Here is a 23,732-nt window from a genome sequence, read left to right as displayed (position 1 = left end):
TGTTGTACATTTTTGAATAACTAATAGAGTGTCTCCTCTTTTTTTATGTGCTTAGGAGCCATTTGGAGAAACACCCATTCAGATCCTTTGCTCATCTTAAAATTGAAGTATTTGTCTTTTTTTAATGTAAATCTAATACCAGTCTCTTATCAGATACATGATTTGCAGATGTTTCTCCCATTCTGTGAGTTGTCTTTTGACTTTTTGAAGGTATTCTTTTTTTAAAAAAAATATTTTTTAGTTATACATGGGCACAATGTCTTTATTTTGTTTATTTATTTTTATGTGGTGCTGAGAATCGAGCCCAGGGCCTCACATTTGCAAGGCAAGCGCTCTGTCACTAAGCCACAACCCCAGCCCTTGAAGGTATTCTTTGTAGGACAATAGTTTTTCAACTCAATGAAATCTTACCTGTTTTTTTTTTTCTTTTTATTACTTGTGGTTTTGGTGTCATGAAGATTAATTTTTAATTCTGAATTTATCAGTACCTTTTGTGATAACAGGGATTAATGGAAATAGACAAATAATCTGAATTAAATCTCCTCCAGGAACCCCACAGAGAAGCTAGACTGCAGCATTCCATAAAGCTTAGGATTTTTAAGCCACAGAGGAACACAGGAGCATTGAGTTGGAGGATACAGATTCTGGGCCCACGGGTTTTTCTTCATCCCAGAGGGACTTGTGGTTTCTTGCCAAGACTCCATGGGATGCCATGATGCTGATCGTGATGTTGATGTTCTGCTGGCAGAGTAGAGCAGTTGTTAATCCCAAGGACGTCTATCTTATTCTTTGGTTTTTTGCTTTATTTTTTCCTTTTGCCTCTGAATATATATAGTCATCTTTTCATGTCTGAATTTTAAGATACTAAAATTACCTGCGGCAGGATAGACATCAGTGTATATCTTCTTACAAGATGAATCCTTGAGCAGGGCAGGGGAAGATACAGTGTGTGTGTGTGCTCATTGATTTAACTCTAGTTTGCAGGAGGGGACAGGAAGGCCCGGCTCTGCCAATAAGGCCATCACCTGTGCAGAGCTCGTCTTGGACGTCTCACCAAAGACACAGAGAGTCATCTTGAAGAAGAAGGTAAGTGCTCAGGCCCTGGGGTTTAAAATGAGGGTTTGTAGCACAGGAAGGCGCTCAGGTCAGCCATTCTAGAGTGGGTGTTTGACAGATGAGGAAATGAAAGCTTGGGTTGAGTATCTTGCTCGGGACTCCTCGTTCCCTACCTTGAGCAAGATCACTCTGGAATGGCCTGTGGCACCAGTGGGATACTGGAGGTGCTTGGTATCAAGTAGAGAGGCAGGCCTGGGGAAGGGGAGGGGTGCTGTGTACCTCATTTCCTTGTAGTCATGCGAGATGGCAGCCCCCGGTAGGAAGCACTGGTACCTTTCTAGGTTTGAGTCCTGGCTCATCCAGTAAAAGGTAGATGATGTTTGGTATTTCCTATTTCTTTCTTACCATTTTTCTGCTGACCTCCCATGTGTATAAAAAGGATCATGTACATAAAGTACTGTATCAAGAGACGAATGAGTATAGTACACAAACGTTTATAGAGGCCGGAACCTGTGCCAGGCATGTTCCATGCACCTTGTATGCACTACACTTATCTCAAGAACTATACTATGTGGCTTAATTTCCCTCTTTGACAGATCAGGAAAAAGAGGCTCTAAGAGATTAGGTAACTTGACCAAGGTTGCTCAGTTTATAAACTGTGTAGCTGGGACTCAAACCCTGGCATTTTGACTCCAGCATATGCCCTACACACGGGTAGTTTCTACTTTGTAGAATGTAGAATACAAAAGCAATCTTTCCCGCACACGTGAAGCATGTGAATGAGTCTGTAGGACCCAGAGTTATCTGTTGCCCTGGGGAGCTCCTCACTAGAAGGAGCGCATGTGATCTTGACGTAAATGGCTAGAGTAGAGGTGTTACTGGGTGTGTTAGAGGCAGCAGAGCAGAGCAGAGCTGGTAAGGCTCCGGCTCTGGCATGAGGCTGTGGAGACTTCAATCCTCAGTCTACCACCTGTTAGTTAATATGACCAGGGGGAGTTACTTCATCTGCCTGAGCCTTAACTTCCTCATCTGTAAGTAAGGATAGTAACAGTATATGCCTCTTTGGATTATTTTTAGGATCAAATGTGCTATTGCATGAAAGTCCCTCAGACCAATATCTGGCACATAGAAAAGTCTCAATAAGTGTTATTACTCCTAATATAAAATGAATTCTAGGAGCTGGGGGTGTGGCGGTACAGTGCTCACCTAGCATGGATGAGGCACTGGGTTCATCCTCAGCACCATATAAACATAAATAAATAAAAATAATGATATTGTGTCCATCTACAACTAAAAAAAAATATGTAAAAAAATGGATTCTAGGTCTGGGGTTGTGGCTCAGAGGTAGAGCGCTCGCCTACCATGCATGAGGCACTGGGTGCGATCCTCAGCAGTACCACATAAAAATAAAATAAAGACATTGTGTCCCTTATAACTAAAAAATAAATATTAAAAAATGGATTCTGGACTTTGATGATTGATTTGAAAACCCATTTGCTGTTTTAAGTATTCCTAAGGAGAAATAAATATTTAGAATGAACATAAATCAACCTAGTATAACCTTTGAATTCATTTGAATGTAACCAACTTGTAAACATTGGAAATAATCAATATGGTAGCACTGGGGAGGGGTGGAGGGCCTTGGTAAGTGCTGGTTGTCTGTAATTGTAAGGGTTACCAGTTACCAGACATCAACACTGTCGTGCGCTTTACATAATTGGATCCTTCTCTATAGTGAAGGCACCTGCGGGTTGCTGTCTAGAATAGCAGTCGTCAGGGCAGTATAGCTTTGTAGGAGACTTCCCAGCCATTTGTTTCTAATTTTTTTTAAAGGAACATATATTAGGTCTATAAAACGAATACTTTTTAAAAAATTTGCAGTATTTGTAATTTTTGTTTATTTGGTTTAAGAGTTTAGCATAGTTCATCCTAGGTGCAGCCGGAGATTGACAACAGTGAAAGTCTGAATTAAGCATTTGTATGATGTGAAAATGTCTTATTCCAGTTCCAACTTGCAAACTTAGCCCTTAGAGGAAGTTGTTGAAGAGAGCAGCTAGTTAGGGCTGCTCCTGATGCGTTTCTCTTTGTGTGTATTTGCTCAACAGGAACCAGGAAAGCGCTCTCAGCTCTGGAGGATGACAGGAACAGGAATGCTGGCCCACGAAGGCTCTTCAGTTCCTCACAACCCCAATAAGCCCTCGGCCACCCGCTCCACTGAGGGTTCTGCAATCCTAGATATTGCTGGTCTTGCTGCAGTAACTGACAACAGGTAGTTTTCTTGATTCTCATTTTCTTTTATTAATGTGGTTTTGTGGCTCTAAGCTCCACACTGAACTTCATGCACTACCCCTCCAGGTGACCTTTGATCAATCTCTTTGCTCTTACATTCAGACTCAGAGGAAATCTACAACAAAAAATATTGTTATGTAGGGACTGGAGCCGTAGCTTAATGGCAGAGTGCTCGCCTAGCATGCGTGAGGCACTGGGTTCAGTCCTCAGCACCACATAAAAATAAACAAATAACATAAAGGCATTCTGTCCATCTACAACTACAATTTTTTTTTTTTTAAAAAGTGTTATGTAAAGTCTTGTAATAATTTGTATTTTTATATTCATATTTTTCTTCCATGACAGAAGTCCATCAGCTTCCTAGACAAAAATGGATTCTGAACTTTGATGATTGATTTGAAAACCCATTTGCTGTTTTAAGTATTGGACTTTTCATTTTTATTTTTTTAACAGGATGATGATACCCACACAGGTTAGGGAATGTCAGATCTAAAAAGGATGTATAAAAAGTGAATATTTCTTTCACCCAAACTTCCAGTCCACTCTTACTTTCTAGAAGTGAATACTTAAAAAAAAAATCTTTTGTATAATTAATAAGAGACTATACAAATGTGTTTTTATGAACTCTCAGGATTCAAATCCACTTGTTAAGTTTGCATAAATTATTTTCTTTTCCCGTGCCTTAGCTTCTCCATTCAATCAGTATATTTGTTTTTAGTTTGATACCTTATTTATGTCTAAAAAGACTTACAAGTTAAAACACAATGAAAGGACTTAGAAATAACATGGAAGAAGACTCTTGAGAAGATTTTAAGTATACTTAGCAGAGAACCCATCCTGTGCTGCAGGGAGGCAGCAGGAGGCTGACACGCAGATCCCTGGGGCCTCATCCCTCGTGCCACTCTTCGTTGCTTTCCATGTTGAGAGGTTCCTGCTGCCGTGAGGCTGAAGCTGGCTGCCTGGTAGATTTTAAGGGTGGAGGGTCCTGGAGGGAAGAAGAGCAGAGCTGCCCCCACTTCTCCTCAGGCCAGATGCTGCCCACCCTGGGGTCTCACTGCATTTCTTCTCTTTGTCCAGATACGAGCCGCTGATGCTAAGAAAGCCCGACCGCAGGCGAAGCACGACTCAGACGTGGAGTTTCCGAGAAGGAAAACTGACATGTGGCTTGCATGGGTTGGTGGTCCAGGTCAGTAGTCCTGATGCCCCTTGTTGCAGCACGCAGGGGGTAAGGCTTCCTTGACAGAGTCTCAAGCAGGATGTACATGATAACTTGTTCAGTGGGAAAAACTAAATACAGAGCAACGTGTGTTCTATTATTCTGTTTCTGTTAGAGGACAGTCAGGAATTTTCTTTGTGCACCAGGGTGTACATGGGAACTGTTCTTGATGGTGATATACAGCCAGTGTGTCAAGAATGGCTCTCTGTGGGTGATAGCTTTTTCCCTTGGTTTCTTAGGATTTTGTTTCTCTGACATTAATCACGTATGTTTTTTTTTAAAAGAAGGAAAGAAAATATCAACTAAAAATCCACCACTAAGTTAGATGGTTTAGTTTTAGACCTGTGAAGTTGGTATAATAGTGACAAGAGTCTATACAGTGTTCTAGGAGATAGTAAGTCATCTGGGCTCCACATGCCCTTGATTCTGTTTATTCCCGCATTCTTAGTGATACCCAAATAAGCATTTAATTGTTGTAGCAAATGTCAGAATCAAGATTACTAGACAATTTCCTGTGTACTCAATTCAGCCTGTCTATTCCATACTAAATTCCCAGGTGCTTTATAAGCAAATATGTGTTTGGAAAAGAATTTAGATTTTCTGCCAGAGGGGGCTTCAGGCTGGGAACAAGACCACAGATCTGAGATAAACATTGAGGAGGGTAGGTGTCGAGGAGGTTTCAGCAGATAGCTGTGTGTGCAGTTCTGTCCCCACTGGAGTTTTATCCAGGCAATAACTACTTGAACATCATGCCCTTGTTGAGAACTGTTGGTATGTGCCCGGTAGATACCAGGCTGTCCTTTGGTTTGGGACACTGCCATCTAGGGCAGTGTGCACAATGGCAAGGAGCCCCTGGCTGCTATTTGGTGAGATTTATTTTCTTTATCTCCGTTGCCCTGAGCTTTTTTCATCAAAGGCAAGCTGCCTACTTATATGATGCACACATCTGGAATGGATTTGTGATTTTCAATTAGCAATACAATTCAGACTTGTAGAGGCAAAGCGGGGGGGCTTGTTATAATTGGTGGGTTCTGGGTTTGACCCTGATTTTACTTTTAGTTTGTTTCTAAAGTCCATGTAATTCCGCTTCTTTTGGAGTGCTTTCCTCCCCCAAATCTCTTTCTGGTGTTTGTTGTTTCTTGAATCTGTTTCATCATTTTCTGCTTGTGAATTAACCCATAATCACAGTATTCAGCAGAGCAGAATGTGTTTGGTTAGGGAAATGAGCTTGTTTCAATCTTATTATGCTGAATAAAGTAATTGAAGGCATTAAAGCCTTTTCTGACACTGTCTTCATGAGGCTGTGCCCTTTCTAGCCCACAGCAGCCTCCTCTGTGCTGACAACTGTCCTGAAGACCCAGGTCAGAGTTTCCTTTTCATCACTCAGTAGTTACAAAATTAACAAGGGGTCCAGACAGTCTCTGTGCCTGTCTCCAGCCTGCAGTACGCTCCCTCGGGCTTGCCCTGTAGACTTGAATGTCATGTGGGGAATTTGAAAAGGACCTGTTTTTCCCTGAAGACCTGCGTGACTGGGCACTGGATGATGTTCCCTGTGCCATGTTACCTTTTAGAAGAAGCACCAACTTTTGCACATTGGAGTTGGTTGTCCAACCATAGGCCTATTTGGGAAGATTTTTAACTCTAGAATTTATTTCTTATTAGAAAGCTAAATGATAGCAATTGTTTAATTTTCATAACACAAACCTAGTGAGAATACTTAAAGAAACAAAGCTAGTTGTGGCTACTTTTAAAAGTTGTTTTTTAGGGGCTGGGGTTGTGGCTCAGCAGTAGAGTGCTCGCCTAGTACACGCGAGTACTTCTATCCTCAGCACCGCATAAAAATAAATAAATAAAAATAAAGGTGTTATGTTCAACTACAACTAAAAAATATTTTTTTGAAGTTGTTTTTTAATGACTGGAAGTTATTGCAAGGCAGAATAAAACCAATCTACTCTATTCATGGAATTATCTCTTACTACATGCTTATATTTCATTCCCCAAATTTATACAGCATAGCTTTCCCTATTACTCACATAATCCTACTTTCATCTGTAAATCTAAACAAATAGTAAATGCTTGGCTGTAGGTCGATCATGACTCTGCAAAAGAGAATTTGAGTTTTGTGACCTGTTTCAGATGGTGTGTTGAGTTATTAGGCCCTGTGCCTTTGCCTTTTCTTATGCCTTTCAATGTATTTTAGGCCAAAGGAGGACTTTCTGGCTTATTTGATGGAGCTGAAGTTGTTCTTGGTCCTGACACATCTGTGGAGCTTTTGGGACCAGTTCCACCCGAGCAACAATTCATTAACCAAAAGATGAGGCCTGGCTCTGGAATGTTATCCATCAGAGTCATCCCAGATGGACCGACTAGAGCACTCCAGGTGATAATTATCATTGGACCTGACATGAAACTCATGTCCTCTCCCCCACCCCCTGGTTAGTCCTTCAGGAAGCATTTACTGAAAATATTGATGCTAGGTATGAGGATATGGTGTCTTCACTGTAAAATGGGGTGAACCCATGTTATAAAGTTGCTGTAAGAAATAAAGTAGAAGTAAGATATAACTGATATTTAAGCAGTTGGTGTATTGGAAGCTGTAATAACAAGAAGATAAAAGTCCCCTCAGCAGACAGTTAGAATGCTGTGTTATGTGAGGGTGGGAGTGGAGGGCATATGGAAAGCATTTGTGTTCCTGGACTCGGAGGCTGGGGCATTCCTACATCAAGAAGCAGTGCTTGAGCTGAGCAGCCATGGTTACTACAGGGAGTTGCCAGAGGGGTGGGGAGTCAGGGTGGTGGGAAGGGTGTTTGTTCAGCGTGTGCTTATTGAGTAGCTGCTAGAACCAGGCAGAGATCTTTGCCCCTGAACAAAGAGACACAATTCCCTATTCTCACAGAGTTTGCCTTCTGAAGTGGGGATAGACAATCAGTGAGAAATAAACATAAAAAGTAAATTGTATAGTATTTGGGGAAGTTGACTAGTGAAGGTCCACAGGTAAGGGTCCACAGGTCCACAGGTCTTCAGTTCTTTTGACACAGAGAATGTGGGGAGGCGCAAGGCTGGGCAGAGCAGAGGCCACATCATTCAGAGCCTTGGGAAGACACAGACAGCTCAGTGGTTTTTCTAAAGCAACACGAGTCAGGGACGGGTGTGATCAGAAGTTATTTTGGGTAACTCATTTTGTCTGCAGTTTGGGGCAAAACACAGCTAGAGTAAGGTCAGTTGAAGGCTCTTGTAGTAATGTGGTAGGAGATGACCTGGCCTGAGCTGAACAAGTGGCAGGAGTGGGCATGGTAGGGACAGAGAAACAAAGCTGTTCAGGAGGAGAGAGTCAGAGTTGGTGACCGGCTGACTGTGGGACCTGAGGAGAGGAAGGCGCCAGGATGGCTTCCAGAATTCCCATTTAGGCAGCAAAGAGGAGAGTCATCCAGGTCACCAAAAGATGAACACGGAGTAGACTGTCAGGAAATGAGGAGTTGAGTCTAGGATTGTTGTGAATGTCATTATATGTTATCTACATGAAGATGTCCAAAAGTCATGGTAGATGTGGGTCTGACACTCAGAGGGGAGGCCTACATTGGAAATGTGTTTCATTAGTCCTAATGTAATTAATAAACAAGGACCAAAGCCACCGGAACGTAACAGTGAGCTCTCTGAGATGGGACGTCATAATTCATATCATAATCCGCCATGGCACTTTAAAAGCAGCCTCCTCTTCTGGGGGAGATGAATGCACATTTTGACTCGACCCACCGTTGCAGACCACCTGGAGTGCGAGGCGCTCGAGGTCTAAGCTCGAGATTTGCCGGGGAGACTGGGAGGCACGTTTGCTTCATTATCAACATTGTCACCTCTAGCAGCACTCTGGAAGCCATTGGCACCCATAGGATTCTGGGGCGCAGTGACTGCTGGCCTCATGGTTGGCAAGGGTCAGAGCAGAAGTGTGAGCCCTCTTCCTGTGATGTTTATTTGACTTCAGATAACAGATTTCTGCCAGCGGAAAAGTGACCGCTCATCATGTGAGGTGAATGAACTTCCTGTCACTGAACAAGAGCTGCAGAAACTAAGGAACCCAGATACAGAGCAGGAATTAGAAGTAAGTTATAAATGTTTCAAATCTATTTTCTCAGTCATTGATTTTTAAGATGTTTGCTCTGTGGTTTTGTTGGCCTTCTGCCCCACCTGAATTCTAAACGGGGGATTTGCCTCACCCGAGTATACCTTTATCACAACATGAAGGTGGGACTCTGATGTGGTGGCTAACATTTGTGTGACAATTATGCGATGGCAGCTAACACTTGTATGGAATCAGAATGTAAGAAATGTTGCTAAAGCAAGGTGATGAAAAAAAGAGGAGGAATGATTTGAATTTAAGTAGGATTTATGGTAAAGAATGAGAAAATTTGGGTTATTTTTTTTTTTTTCTTTTTCTCTGGCTGACTCTGGCATCTTCCTTCCCCTTTCCTTGGTTGCACATTGGGAAGAGAATAAAAAGTTTGAAAAGGAATTTGGGTGGAAATGAAAAAGCACACTTATTTGATACTTGTTCAATTATCTTTTTAAACTCCAGTACCTGTGTGTAAGCATTGTGTCAGATGTTGTGGAAGTGCCTTAACGTAAGATCTTGCATCCGAGAAGGGAGAAATTCACGTTTACACTCCTGTCATGCAGAGTGTCCTCAGCGCTCTTGTGGAGGTGCTGTCCCCTCACTCTGAAGCTCTGGCTGGGTGGGGGAGGCTTCTAGTGAGATGGCAGCACTTGAGCCAAAAGGGTAAATGACAGGACTCTGTCCAGTAGTTTCCATCTGCTCAGAGGTGAAGAGAAAAGGGGTTTCAAGCCATTCATTTCCTTGTACCTCCTGGCTACCATTAGCTATGCTTATAATCAGCGGATTGTACTTGGATTTCCTTTCAGGTGCTCGTGAGGTTAGAAGGTGGAATTGGTGTGTCCTTAATCAATAAAGTCCCAGAAGAACTTGTCTTTGCAAGTCTTACAGGAATCAACGTTCACTACACACAGCTGGCCACCAGTCACATGCTTGAACTCAGCATACAGGATGTACAGGTAAGTGGGGAAGTTCCAAAGTTGTCAGTCTTCTTGTTTTCATGCCAGACACCCAACCAGATTTAATAGTCGGTATTCTAAAGACTTTACTGTTTAGGAGGAAATGTCTTATTGTGACCTTCAAAAGAAATCATCCCATGAAATAGTCATGTTCACCTATATTTGTCTCATTGATTAATCTTTCCATATAGCAGAATTCCAAATGTAGCTGATTGCAGAAATAAATTAGATAAATCATAGGAAGGTGATCCATGGTTTTCCATCTTACCAATAGAAAGAAATAAAACTCATGTAACCATCACTTGGAGGATTTTGGTTCATCATAGGGAAAAAACAAGGGAACTGGACTTCGTCTTCCCACCAAGATGGAGTAACCGGGACTAGATGTACTCTCCTACCTGAAACCACCTCCAAATCCAAACAAAAGAAGGAGACAACAGCTTCAGGTCACTGGACATCAGACAAAAAGGACAGTGACCCCTGCAAGGTGGGAAAGAAAAGAGGCGAGCTCTGTGGTTGGCTTCGCTTACTGTAGCCTTGAGAATGTTTCCTGGTGGTGGCGCTGGTGAAGCGACTGCGACAGAGCCCAGCAGCGTGGAGGAGAAACAGAACTGAGGGGCCAGAGGCATCAGAGCTGCTGAGCTTATAGGACAGTGTTTGTGGAGGAGCGAGCTGCACAGGAAGAAACCCTGGAGATGATGCAGGCCCCGATGAGCAGACTACTGAGCAGTGTGAGGAAGCTCCTCACTGAGAAGGACCAGAGGAGACAGTGTCTACTCCCCACACAGAGGCTTGCTCCCACCAGCCGGACTGGAGAAAACCAAGAACTCACGGGCTGTTGGAAGAGTGTGAGGCAGCCCTAGGCGGAACACTGCTCTGGGCCTGTCTGGCAGGCAGTGAAAGGAAGCTCTGAAAGGGTCAACCTGTTTACCAAGAAAGTTAATTGTATCACTGAACAAAGCTCAAGAAGATTTATTGGAACACAAAAATACTACCCCCTACCCCCAGCAAGGTAAAGATTGTAGTCTGATGATCTTTCAAAAATTACTAGATGTGTAAAGGAGCAGAAAAGCACCCTAGGAAATGAGAAAATGATCCATCAGAACTGACCCAGAGCTAACACACAGAGTTTCCAGAAAACCAGTTAATGTAACTGGTGTTCTGTGTTCAAAGAGTTAAGTAGGACCTGGAAAATATAAAACGTTCAGTCTTCTAGAAATTAAAATGAAATGCATAACCATGAAGGAGACCACAGTCACGTCTGGGGGTTCCACATAAGAGAATTCAAACAGGCTAGGATCCAAAATATTTGGAAAAAAATTGGTCTTTACTGAACTAGTACAGACTTTCCCTGTCATTATTCCCTAAATAACACCCTATAGCAACTATTTGTGTAGCGTTTATATTAGATGAGGTATTGTAAGTAATCTGGAGGTGATCTGAAGTTTATTGGGAGGCTGTGTGTGGGTTATATGCAAACTCAACACCATTTTATAGAAGAGTTAAGGGAGTCCTTGGATTTGAGTTTATGTCAGAGATCCTTAAGCCAGTCTCCTGCCACTACTGAGGGGCAGAATTGAACACCCGGGCACCTCATAACCAAGTCACTTAACACTTATGAGGAGGCAGCTAGAGGGAAGAAGGCATGCTAGGTACAGAGGAGCAAAGATCAGGATGACAGCAGACTTCTTGCTGGGAGCAGTGGAGATCAGCAGTCGAGCCTTCAAGTCATGAGAGGAAGGCCTGAGAGGAGCAGCTGGGGCCAGTAAGCAGCATCCTGAAAGTCCTAAAAACGGGGGAACAAACCTGTCATTCTAGAATTATATGCCCAGCAGAGATGTCTTTCACAAACAAGGGTGAAGTGAAGATGTGTTTAGACAAAGAAAAGCTGAAGGAATTCATTATCAGCAGACCTGCTCCCCTCAGAACGGGAAGGCCATTGTTCAGGCAGCTAGAAAGTGGCACCCGGTGGAGATGCGAGTCTGCACCGGTAAAGGACCCTAGGATGAGAGCTGCGGGGGGGGGGGGGAAGGGGGTTCTTTTCTTATTTAACTCTCTTAAAGATGATTGTGTACACTTTTTGGAGTCTGTATGTAAAATGTATAAAGACAATAGTGTGAAGCCTGAAGGGGTGAAGTGTTAGAATATTATTAAAATCTTCTTGTACATGAGGTGGTACGATATTGCTGGATTATTGACTGATACATTAAAGATCAATTTTTTAAAGCCCAAGGTAACCACTAAAATCATAAAACAAAGAGTTACAAATAATCATCCAACAAAGGAAATTAAATGGGATAATAAAAAATAATTAATACAAGAGAAGTCAGAAAACAGGGGAAAGAACAGATGGGAGGAAGAGGTAACAAGGTGACAGGCGCGGACCTCACAGGGCCAGTTACATGTAGGTGTGATCAACACCCACTCAGAAGGCAGAGAGGATCAGAGTGATTGAAGAATCAAGGCCCACTTACGTGGTGTCTACAAGAAACCCATTAACTGTAAAGACACAAATAGCTTAAAAGGGAAAAGGATGGAAATGGTTTCCCTGGCTTACTCCAGTCATAAGGAAGTGAGAGTGGCTGAACTAATATCAGGTTAGATTTCAGAGCAAAGAATTTTACCAAGGATAGAGAAGGCAATTTCTAAATGATAAAAGAGTTAATCAAGAGGATACAACAAATTTGAGCAGAGCTTCAAAATGCATGAAGCAAAAACTAAAGAATTAGACCAACAGTTACAAAGATTTTAATACCACTTTCTGAATAACTGATAGAATAACCAGAAAATCACCAAAGACATACAGGAATAACACTGTCAGCTAACTGGAGCAAACTGGCCTCATTCTGGACCATAAAACTGTTCTCAAGATTCAAGTCATGGGACTGGGGTTGTGGCTCAGTGGTAGAACACTTGCCTAGCATATGTGAGGCCCTTGGTTTGATCCTCAGCACCACATATAAATAAAGATATTGTGTGCAACTACAACTAAAAAATAAATATTAAAAAAAAAAATCAAGTCATGGATGGTATATTCTCTGACCACAGTGGAAATTAGAGTAGAAATAACAGAAAGAAGAAGATTGAGAAGAGTCAGAAGACTCCCCCAAATATTTAGAAACTGATATACTTCTCAATAACCCATAAATAAAACAAGAGATCAAAACAGAAGTTGGAAGGTACTTTGAATTGAATCTTCGTAGCCCCTCAGCCTGGTTGTAGTGAGTGAGGCTGGAGCACTGGTGGAAACCCAGGAGGCTCTCCGAACAACAGGGCTCAGCTGTCATTTAAGAATCTGAAAAAAAAAAAAAAAAAGAAAAAAAAGAAAGAAAGAAACAATAAAGATCATAACAGAAATCAGTGAACTGGCCTATATTGGCAATCACAGTAGAGAAAATCTTTAAGATCAATAAAATTAGTAAGCTGCTACCAAACCAGTCTAATAAGGAGGAAAAAAAAGCAAATTATTGGCAGGTGTCGTGGCGTATACCTATAATCTCAGCGACTTGAGAGGCTGAGGCAGGAGGATTACAAGTTCAAGGCCAGCCTTGGCAATTTAGGGAGACCCTCAGCAACTTAGCAAGGCCCTGTATCAAAAAAAAAAAAAAAAAAAAGACCGAGGATGTAGTTCAGTGGTAGAGAGCCCCTAGGTTCAGTCCCCAGTACCAAGGATGGAGGGTTGGAATGCAGATTACCAATATCCAGAAAGAGAGAGACAGGAGATACACCAGGCAAGCCAAATAATGACATTATTCTGAGTGAGGCGTTGGGGGCTGCTGAGTCTTCTCTGGGGCCTCCAGTGACTGCTTGCTGCCATCCTGTTGGTGACTGCCCAGCTGTTGCCTTTCAGGGCTTCCGTGGACTTGGGTGGTGGTAATGGGAATAGCACCAGTTGAGTGCCTTAGAACTTTCTGTTCTTACCTCTGTTTAGCTTGTTTTCTTGAATAAATGCCCCTTGGATTGTTGGCAAACTTTGGATTAATTTTCAGAGTTCTGTAAAAAGTAGATTTTGACAATTTGGGGGAGAGTTCTGTTGCCATGCTGTCAGAACAACTCCTGTATTTCTTTGTAACATCGTAGTTGGAACGCTCCTTTCCAGCCTCCACCAAAGGTGAACTACGTTCAGGAAACTGGTTCTGGTAAACATCTCCATGAGAAGGACCCTCGGCCCCAGCTGCAGGCTTCCCACACGGCTGGCCAGCATTCCTACTGGGTGTGTGCAGCTGTCCCTGGGCCCAGGCAGCTTCTGTTCCCTGAACACACATGCCCAAACCTCTTCTCAGAAGATCTTTCGCCATATATCATAAATCGCACATGATTCAAGCTAATCACATCCTGTTGTTTGAAGATAGATAGAAGGTTATTACCTGTAGCTCTTTTTCGTTGTTCTTCTTTTTTGACTTTACGGAGAAGATCCTTTTGCTAGTTATTTATAGTTTAACTTTATATTTTTATTCTTCTTAAACATTTATTTTTTAGTTGTAGTTGGACACAGTAACTTTATTTCACTTATTTATTTTTAAGTGGTACTGGGGATTGAACCCTGGGTCTCACATGTGCGAGGTGAGTGTTCTACCACTGAGCTACAACCCCAGCCCCTATATTTTTATTAAAAAAAATTTTTTTAAGCTGGGCACAGCGAGACATGCCACTAATTCCAGCTGTTCAGGAGGTTGAGACAGGAGGATTATATTTGAGAAAGACCCCATCTCAAAATAATTTTTTTAAAAGACCAAGAATGTAGCTCAGTGGTAGAGCAATTATCTGGCATGGACAAGGCCCTAGGCTCAATCCCAGGTAACACACACACACACACACACACACACACAATCACACACACACTCACATTCTCACATGCAATTTTAATTATAATACCTCTTGTTCTGATGTGTGCTGGAAATCATAGGAATTAAGGAGATTTGAGGGCTTACTATGGTGATAGGGCTGTGAAAAAGAAATTTTTCTAATAGAAAATATATGTTCTGTTCTGTGGGTGCACTGAATCTAATTTGCAGAACTAGAATTAGTAATTCTCAGCATGCTTTGTACAGGTTAAGGATTCTTTATCCAAAGTGCTTGGAAGCAGAAGTGTTTTGGATTTTGGAACATCTACATATACATCATGGCATTTCTTGGGGGTGGGACCCAATTCTAATCATGAAATTCATTTATGTTTTGTATATACCTTCTACACGTAGCCTTAGGGTAATTTTATGTGGTATTTTTATGCATGAAACAGCATTTCATGGTGTGAAGTGCTCCACTTGTAATGTCATCTTGGCACTTAAAAAGTTTTGGATTTAGGAGCATTTTGGACTTCAGGTTTTCAGATTAGGGATACTCAACCTGCATGTCCTTTCCCCAATCCCTGTATTTAGGGAAAGGACAAAGGAGAGGACAGCATAGGTGAGTTCATTATTGTTACTTTAGTATGGATAGGTCATGGCTCCTACATTCAAGAAGTTCTTCCTGAGCGTCAGCTGTGCGCCAGGCACCGTGTGAGGCTCTGAGACACAGCAATGACTAAAGACACGCAGCCTGTGCCCTCCTGGAGCTCACAGCCAGGGAGGAAGTCAACCAGTATGTAAGCAGTAAACAGTGACATCCCATGACAACTGCTGAGAGGAGCGAAGGGATGGGCTGCGAGATGAAGTGGCCTGGGGGTCTTCCTGAGGACGGGCAAGCTGGCTGGAACCTGGAGGAAGAGAAAGATCCACCACAGAGAAGGGCGCAGACCCGAGGGGGCTCAGCCACGTTGGGGAAAAACAGAGTGGGCTGCAGGGACTGGGGAGGGGCAGAGAGGTAGCACCCGGACCCTGGGGCCTGGAGGCTATGGGGACGAGTTTGGGTTTATTCTAACAGTAAGCAAAGCCACTGAAGGGTGGAGAAGAAGGAATTTGACTTGATTTATGCTTTAAAAGCAAATCACCGTGGCTACTGAGCAGAGAGCACTGTCGGGGGCAAGAGTGGAGGTAGGTGCAGGTGCCCCGCGCCTCTGGCCTTTATCCCAGGGGAGGGGAGGTCAGCCCAGGCCCCAGCACTGTGGGATGGGAACCTGTGGGAAGTCCTGGCAGGGCAAAGAGTTTGGTGCCAGGAATTCTGCATTTTAATACTGGCTCTTCCACTTACCAGCTGTGTGTGAGTGTCAGCAGGTAATTTTACTCGTGAAGCTTCTCTGAGCCTCTCTTTACCTGTATGTAACAAGAGAGGAATACTAGCTTCCGGCTTTCGTGTAGCAGAAGGCACATGGTAATTAGTGGGCAGAGAGTACCTCATGATGGTCTCTCTCTCTCCCCCTCCCCCCGCCCCATGTCTTTTTGAGACAGGATATCACCGAGTGCTTAGGGCCTCTCTAAGTTGCTGAGGCTAGCTTTAAACTTTTGATCCTCTTGCCTCAGCCTCCTGAGCTACTGGGATTACAGGTGTGTGCCACCGCGCTCTGCTTTTTGATCATCTTTTATGGGAATCCAGCAGATGGTTTTTGTTTTACCGGCCCCAAGATCTTCAGTGTGAAACAGAAAGGAGAGGTGGCTGCTTCTCGGTGAGCCTCCTGGGTGTGTGAATGTCCTGGTGCAGCCATGGTCCCCGTCGTGGTGCTAGTGCTATTCGCTACTCGGTGCTGCATTCTTCAGAAGGACTGACGTTAGAGGGAATTGTACTCTTTTGGTAGCCACTTGAGCTCTTGTCTTTCTAATTTCAATTGCCTTCAAGGATTTAGGTGTGAGAAACATCAACAGCATAGTGGCTGAGAGCTTTGGCCTTGGGGGTGTGGACAGACCTGGCCTCGAGTTTTCATTCTGTCATTGACCAACTTAAACTAGGGCCTCTGTCTTCCGAGTCTTCTTTGAAATGAGGTGGGTGTGCTTGAGGTTTTGGTAAGGATTGGGGCAGAGCCCTTATGGAGTAGCTGGGACGGCCTTTGATAGGACTGTGTATGCGAGATGGCTGGCAAGATGCTTGGTGCCTAGTATGTTTTTTGAGTTTTTATTTTCATTTCTGTAATTAATTTTTCAAGTTGTCAAATAAGAACTGTATATATTATTTGCAACATAATGTTTAAATATGCATTTGTTCTGGAATGGCCCACTGAGCTAATCAACACACAAATTCTCTCATGTGAGAAAACTTCAAGTCCCTTCTATGAGTGAAGCACTCACCAGTCAGGCCTGGCCCCGGTTTCCGTTACCACTGCACTACAAGTGTTCTGACTGGCCTTGGCCACACCTGCGCCTTTCCATCTGTTGTTAAGGTGTGGACTGGCCAGCTCGTGACTTGCTGAGGGACCTGCCTAGTAGGAGGTACCACTCAAAGGTGGAAACGAAAACTGAGCGTGTGCTCTGTTTCTGTTTTGCTGCTTTTTCATGTCCCAGGTGGACAATCAGCTCATTGGCACCACTCAGCCCTTTATGCTCTACGTGACTCCCCTGAGCAACGAGAACGAGGTCATCGAGACAGGCCCTGCAGTGCAGGTCAATGCAGTGAAGTCCCCCAGTAAGAGCGCACTGACCAACATCTACAAGGTAGGCTATGGGAGCTGGGGTGGTGCCATGTGGGAGGGGATCTGCTGTCTCTCAGTCGCGTCTCAGAGCAGCAGTGCAGGCTGCGTGTGGAAGCCGTTCTGACGGGCTGGGGACGGGCATATGCAGGAACTCCTTTTCTTGGCACTTTATGTTCTCAGTTGTGTTCAGTGACCTTGCAGGTGACAGTTTGAAGGTATTGGATCCACAGGGCCCAGCATCTTCTTTCATCAGACTGAAATCTCTGTAGGAATGTGTAGAATCTTGTAGATTAGTCAGATGTGGTATTAAAAAGAGAGTAATACAGAGATACTGAAAAGGAGCTTCAAGGGGTCTGACCTTGGGACACATGTCCTGCATCTAAGCTACCATACTGTGTCCTAAAAGCAGACGAGACTGTTCAACAGTGATAAACTGTCTCTTGGAGCAGTCCCCAAATATAAGCCAGCTGCTAGAGCAACAAACTGGAAAAGTGGGAGCTGAGTAAGATGTTGTTGCTTCCCGTCTTCCTGTCCATTTGTCACCAGTGTCTATGGGACCAAGCTTGCCTGGAGCCCTCAGCCACAAGCTACTCGTGCAGTTCCTTGTGCAAGCTACCATCCGTCTGAACAGACGACCACAAGGTTCACATGGCACAGGGCATCTGGAGCTGTAATCTGACTCACAAGGCCAGATGCCCTGGGAACCAAGCAACAGGATGGTGATTAGTTATCCACTGAACATCTTCTGGGGTTTTTGATTAACTGTTACAAGATAGAGAAAGATAAGCCAGAAATAATTTGGCACTTATTAAATCACATGGGTAAGGAAACCATGTCATGTCATTGGGCCTTTCTTTTTTTCTTTTTTTTTAAATGAGACACCATCTCACTATATTGCCCAGGCCTGGGCTCCACCAATAATCTTGCCTCAGCCTCCCCTATGGCTAGGAGACAGCAGGTACCACCATGCCTGGCTTCCTGAGGCCTTCTTAACTGAACAAGTACAAGTTCCCCAGGTGTTCACCCTGAAAACCCGAATTTCTTTCTCTCCAGCACCTGATGGTCACAGCCCAGAGGTTCACCGTACAGATTGAGGAAAAACTGCTCCTTAAGCTGCTCAGTTTCTTTGGCTACGACCAGGCAGAGTCAGGTAAAGTAAAATAGCCTGTACTTCTATCTGTCATTGGCCCACAGATGGCATGTTTTAGTCTGTTTGTGAAAATAGGTGGCTCCTGGGTGCCCACCAAGCTATTTTCTACTTTATAGCCTGAACTAGCAAGCAGGAGTTTGTGTCTCAACTGTTCCCTTTCATTGCTGGTTATCTGGGTTACATCCATGAACTAGGCAGCTACTAGAGGGTCTTGGTGTCCTGGGATATCCTTGGTAAGCCACTGGGCAGCAGCACACTGTTCCTCTGTGCTTGGTATTTTTTGTTTCTCTGCCCTAGGATAATAGAAACGATGTTATTTAGCAAACTACTATGTCTCCTAACGTTTGCTCATTGAGCAGACTCAGGTCCAAGAATCCAAAATCCCTTTGGCAATTCCTTGGGCTTAGTTGAGGAAAAAAAAATTGGCTGGTCTTAATTCATCGACTTTTGACATCCATACCCATGTGTCTTACTGTAATTATAAAGGTTTCTAGTTACTTTACTCTCTTCTTTGGAGAAGGGAGTAAGATAAACTTGAAAAACAAATTCCCAGCAATAGTGCAGAATAATTTAGCTGTTGTCTCTTTATGCTAGGTTTCACATTCCAGCCTGCTCCTGCTTGTAGGTGGATACTTCAGGGCTGTATATACAGCTTAGAAAGTTGCCGGTAATGCTCAGCCTTTTGAAACCTAAATTAAACATTGAGCCTGAAGAAATGATAAGAAAAAGACTGTGTGTCTGCCCCTGTTCACTGGAGGGGAAATGTACCCGGAAGTGTGTACCTACATGTACACAATGCAAGGGGAATATATTTTGTTCTTTTTATCCTGGATTTAGAATCAAGCTTGAAGAGTATTTGGGATTGGCTGGGGATATAGCTCGGTGGTAGAGGGTGTGCTTAGCATGCTTGAGGCCCAGGGTTCAGTCCTCCACATCACAAAAAGGAAAAAAATAATGTGTGTGGTTTCAAGAGCAAGAACAGTCAGGACTTTTCAATGCTGTGTTTTCTACCGTGAGTTGGGGCAAAGCCTGCTGGTCAGGTATCCATTCTGTTTTGATACCTTCTTGAGAAGTTTTACTTTAAATTTGACTGTTCATGCTTTACTTTCTTTCTTTTTTTTTTTTTTAGTTGTAGATGGATACAATATCTTTATTCATTCATTCATTCTATGTGGTGTTGAGGATTGAACCCAGGTCTCACACCTGTGGGGCAAGTGCTGTACCATTGAGCTACAGCCCCAGCCTGGTCGTGCTTTTCTTAAGAGTTGCCATAATGAGTTTCTTCCTTCCTTCCTTTCTTCATCTGCCTCCCGCTTTTCTCTTTCCTTCTTTGTTCCTTTCTTTCTGTACCGTGGATTGAATGCCGGTGTATCACTGAGCTACACAGCCAGCCCTTTTATTAAAATTTTTTATTTTGATATTTGTGTTATAATTGTGGCACTTCGATGAATATTCATAGTAGAGAGTAAAGGACTGAAATTAGGTTTTGCTGTGTTATTATTAACAAAAACAACAAACATTTGCTTACACCATGCAGATCAATATCTAGTTGAAAAGCTTCAATGTTTACCTTCTCAAAATTTATGACTTTGCTACAAAATAAAAGGCATTCGGTCATTTAAAACAAAAATTATTTTGAGACAAGGTCTCACTAAGTTGCTGGGGCTGGCCTTGAACTTGTGACACTTCTGCCTCAGCCTCCTAAGTTGCTGGGATCACAGGCGTGCACCACCTTGCCTGACTGCTGTAGTAAGTTTCTCAGCAAATATTGAATAATAGGCGTAGACTTTTGTGAAGAGTCCTCTCTGCCTTCACTGGAGCACCTCCGGGCCTTCCAATGCAACTGTGTCCCCCAGCGCAGGTTGACAGGACCTGTTACATACAGTACCGCTTATCTGTACATACAACTAATAATAGGCCATGCTGTAAATTTGCTTGCTCCGTAGATTGGTGTAGTCTCCCTGGTTTTCTTTTAAAGGTGCCCGAAGCCAAGGGGAAACAGGCTGCCTCAGTGGATGTGGGGGTGGCCTCAGGGGCAGACAGCTCATTGCTGTGTTCAGCCCCTATCAGTTTTTACTTCATGGGGTAGTAAATTAAAAAGCCTGCCTTATCCTAAGGGAGCGTCCACCACTGGGGGAGGGTTCTGTTTACAGTGACTCTAGTTGTTTATGGCCTCAGCCCTGTTATTTTTCAGGCTCAATGTTTCATTCAGGTTCATTATTTAATTGGTGATATTATTCATTTTGATTCAGTGGTACTGTACACCAAATTCTTATTACATGTCACATTTTGAAATAAATTCAGATAATCTTAATGACGCTTAATACCAACAGTAGCTGTAGAAAGCCTGTGCCTGGCAAACACACCTGTGACTTTTGATTTTCCCACCTGGATTATTTTTCCAAAGACGGTATCTGCCAGATGGCAAAGTCACAGGTTAGAAGATTGAGATCACCTACTTTTTTGATAAATAACATGAATCAGATCTGCTTTTACAAAGAAATGCCATCAAGATACTGCATTCTGCATAAACTAAGAGATGTCTACATTTTGGGATGAATTTTTTCAATGCCATACAAGTATTTGAACCATGAGACTAAAGAGATTGGTTTTTAAATTCTGCCTTTGAACCAGAGGTGGAAAAATATGATGAAAACCTCCATGAAAAGACGGCCGAGCAGGGGGGGACGCCAACGCGATACTACTTTGAAAACCTCAAGATCAGCATCCCGCAGATCAAGCTGAGTGTGTTCACTTCCAACAAACTGCCACTGGACCTTAAGGTGAGCCAGCTTGGGGTACCATCTCGACACTTTCCTTCGGGGTAGACGAACGTGTTGGCTGTTTGCTTTTTCTGTCTGACATCACAGCACGTATTTTTATGGGGTTTCTTTTTTTCTTTTTGTAGTTGTTGATAGACCTTTATTTTACATATTTATATGTGGTGCTGAGAATTGAACCCAGTGCCTCACACATGCCAGGCAAGTGCGCTACTGCTGAGCCCCAGCCCCAGCCCTAGCCCTGTGGGTTTTCTTTTTATAGATCATTTATTGACTCATACCTATGTCTGTTTTCTGGTTTAATGGCTGAATGTGACTTTGCTAAAGATCAAGGAATAACTGGAGAGAACAAACACAGGGTGGTGTGAAAGCCCTCTGCTCTCTGTGCAGCTCCTGACTTACTGCAGAGATGGAGAAGCTCCCCTCCTAGAGGTGCCCCCAGACTTGAGAAGAACAAAACCCAAGACAAAACAATATCTTCTTTCTGTGTCCAGGACCTGACCACCCTCCTCTTAGTAATCCGCCTCTTCTTGGGGGTTTGTCACTAGGAATGCCAGCCGGCTTTGAGGAGGACTTAGCTGTGTTCTCACTGGGATGTGTCCACGCCCCACCGCTCACTACATCAAGATGAGAGGCTCCTGCCAGCCATCTTGATGTTTACTTGGCAGATACAGCCTGAGCACCAGCTTCATTTTCAGCAATAAAATACACTTTAAATAGGGAGGGAGCTAGGATTCAAAGCCCAGCCTAAATGACTGGTCTTAATTTTTTTTTCCTCCACTGTACTGTGCTACTCCCTAGAACATCAGGAATCAGAGAATTTTAGGCCTGTGAGTCCTCAAATGGTGTCCCTGCTTGATAGGGAAATGGAAGTTCAAGCTGCAAGCGAGGCAGTGGTAGGAGTGGGAATGGAATCAGGTGAACGTCAGGCAGTCTCCCCTGAGCTGGCAGCTTGGCCTGCCTCCCTGCAGCTTGCACACCCTGGGCCTATTGTCAAGACCTCTCTCGTCCCACTGAACACCAGCTGAAACACCACTGCCTCGTGTTGCCTCCTCCGCTGCTGCAGCAGGCCCATCTCTCTCTGAATAGGGACAGGTGGAGGGCCGAGCAAAGTAAAATTCATTTGGAGTCACGGATCCACGTGCTGCATGGCTGTGCTGGCCGTGCTCAGGTGGCAATGCCACAGAGCTGGGGTGTGAGAGCACGTGCCTTATGAGGGGGAAGCCTTCGCTCAGCTCCACCAGTTGTTGTCACAGGGGAACGTGAACCCAGAGTTGCCAGATCTTCATATTTTTAAAGAGAAGCTAGAAATCTAGATTTTTATATGGAATCTCCTGGTTTTAAACGTTGGCAACCAATTCAGGTTTATTTTTTTCTTAAACCTTGTGGGCCTGACAAAACACATGTGTGGGCCTTGTGTGGCCTGCAGTCTGTCTACTTAAAACTTCTACAGTAGGCCTGTAGGTGGTGAGACAGTAGTCTGGTCCACATCAGCATGTGTTTGGATGAGGATAGGGCAACTGTGGCTGTTCACTGAGGCGGTACACGGGAGTGCTGCTCAAGAGCAGAGAGACCCTTTCTGGGACCAGTGCAGGTTGCCCTGCTCTTCTTACTGCCTGGAGGCTGAGTTTGCTTTAATTTCATGTTTCCCAGGAGACCAAAGGTACTTATAATTAGCCTGGGAGTGAGGGGAAACCCATGGGAAAACCACTGTCTTGCTAATATCCACAAGTATCCACTTGACTTGCATGACCTTCGGAATGGGTTGTTTGATAAAGTATATTCTCCCAGAATACTTGGCACTTGCCCAACAAACCAGTGTTAAGCATTTCCTGCAAGTCGAGGACTTCTTGTTTTTAAAATACTCCTACTAAAAAACATAGACACCTAACTGTTCTTTCTAACCTGCCCCAGGTTGACAAAAGCAGTAGGATTTTCTACAGCAAATAGCTCCAGCCCCCAGCTGCACGGTACTGATGCTGCCTGCCCTGGCTTACATGAGCTGGAAACCCTGCAGGTTGAACGTTGCCCTGGCACCCTGTTGCAGGAACATTTTCAAAATACATTTTCAAATCATTGTTAAACAAATTAAATGGCACAGCCATTTGAGAGGGTGAGGACCTGCAGAGTGCGGTAAGAGAACGTTTCCACCAGGGCACTTGGAGCGGGGACTTCAGCCTTGAACTCACGGCTTGTGGAAGTCACCGTCTGACTGTGTCTTGAGTTCTTCTCATGGAGTCTGGGACTCATAATGTCATTTGTGCAGAGTTTCCTAACAGAGTAATAGCCTTTCATTAGTAGCTCTTAGAAAGGGCAGTGTACTCTTTGATGAATATATAATCACTAAAAGTACATACTCAGGAAATAGAGTCCTCTCCTGAGCAGGAATCACAAGAGGCTGACTAAAAGGTAACCATGTCTTTGGTGTTGAAGGAATAATTATCTCAATTCCCCCGACTCCCGGCCAGAAGCGAGGCTGTCAGAAGTCCCTGAGGGGAATCTCTTCAGGTTTACACTGAGGGTACATTGTTGCGGATAGAGTGTCTGTTCAGAGGGACTGGAAGCAGTTTCACATCTGCTATCTCAATTGGATTCAGAAACTCTGTGATGAGGAGGGGGAGGTGGGAGTTCCATTTCACAAACGCAGAGACAAAAGCACGGTGCCCCCCCCCCCCCCCC

At 43.7% G+C, this 23,732-nt stretch overlaps 1 protein-coding gene across 8 annotated transcripts in view; it reads left to right on the top strand.

Annotated features, from left to right (window-relative positions):
• Positions 1–23,732, top strand: part of Vps13d (vacuolar protein sorting 13 homolog D) — a 241,475-nt gene that overhangs the window by 132,760 nt on the left and 84,983 nt on the right. For all 8 annotated transcript variants that reach the window (XM_048783582.1, XM_048783583.1, XM_048783584.1 and 5 more), the window contains 9 exons: positions 978–1,086; positions 3,162–3,325; positions 4,423–4,531; positions 6,762–6,941; positions 8,541–8,657; positions 9,476–9,625; positions 16,996–17,145; positions 18,177–18,273; positions 20,908–21,056. In XM_048783582.1, the coding sequence (XP_048639539.1) occupies positions 978–1,086; positions 3,162–3,325; positions 4,423–4,531; positions 6,762–6,941; positions 8,541–8,657; positions 9,476–9,625; positions 16,996–17,145; positions 18,177–18,273; positions 20,908–21,056 (1,225 nt within the window). The remainder of the gene's footprint in view (positions 1–977; positions 1,087–3,161; positions 3,326–4,422; positions 4,532–6,761; positions 6,942–8,540; positions 8,658–9,475; positions 9,626–16,995; positions 17,146–18,176; positions 18,274–20,907; positions 21,057–23,732) is intronic.

This window comes from Marmota marmota, unplaced genomic scaffold, assembly GCF_001458135.2.
Source record: "Marmota marmota marmota unplaced genomic scaffold, marMar, whole genome shotgun sequence".
In the NCBI taxonomy this organism is placed as follows: Eukaryota; Metazoa; Chordata; class Mammalia; order Rodentia; family Sciuridae; genus Marmota; species Marmota marmota.
Note: the sequence above shows the minus strand (reverse complement) of the source record. Positions and strands in the feature narration are given on the sequence as shown.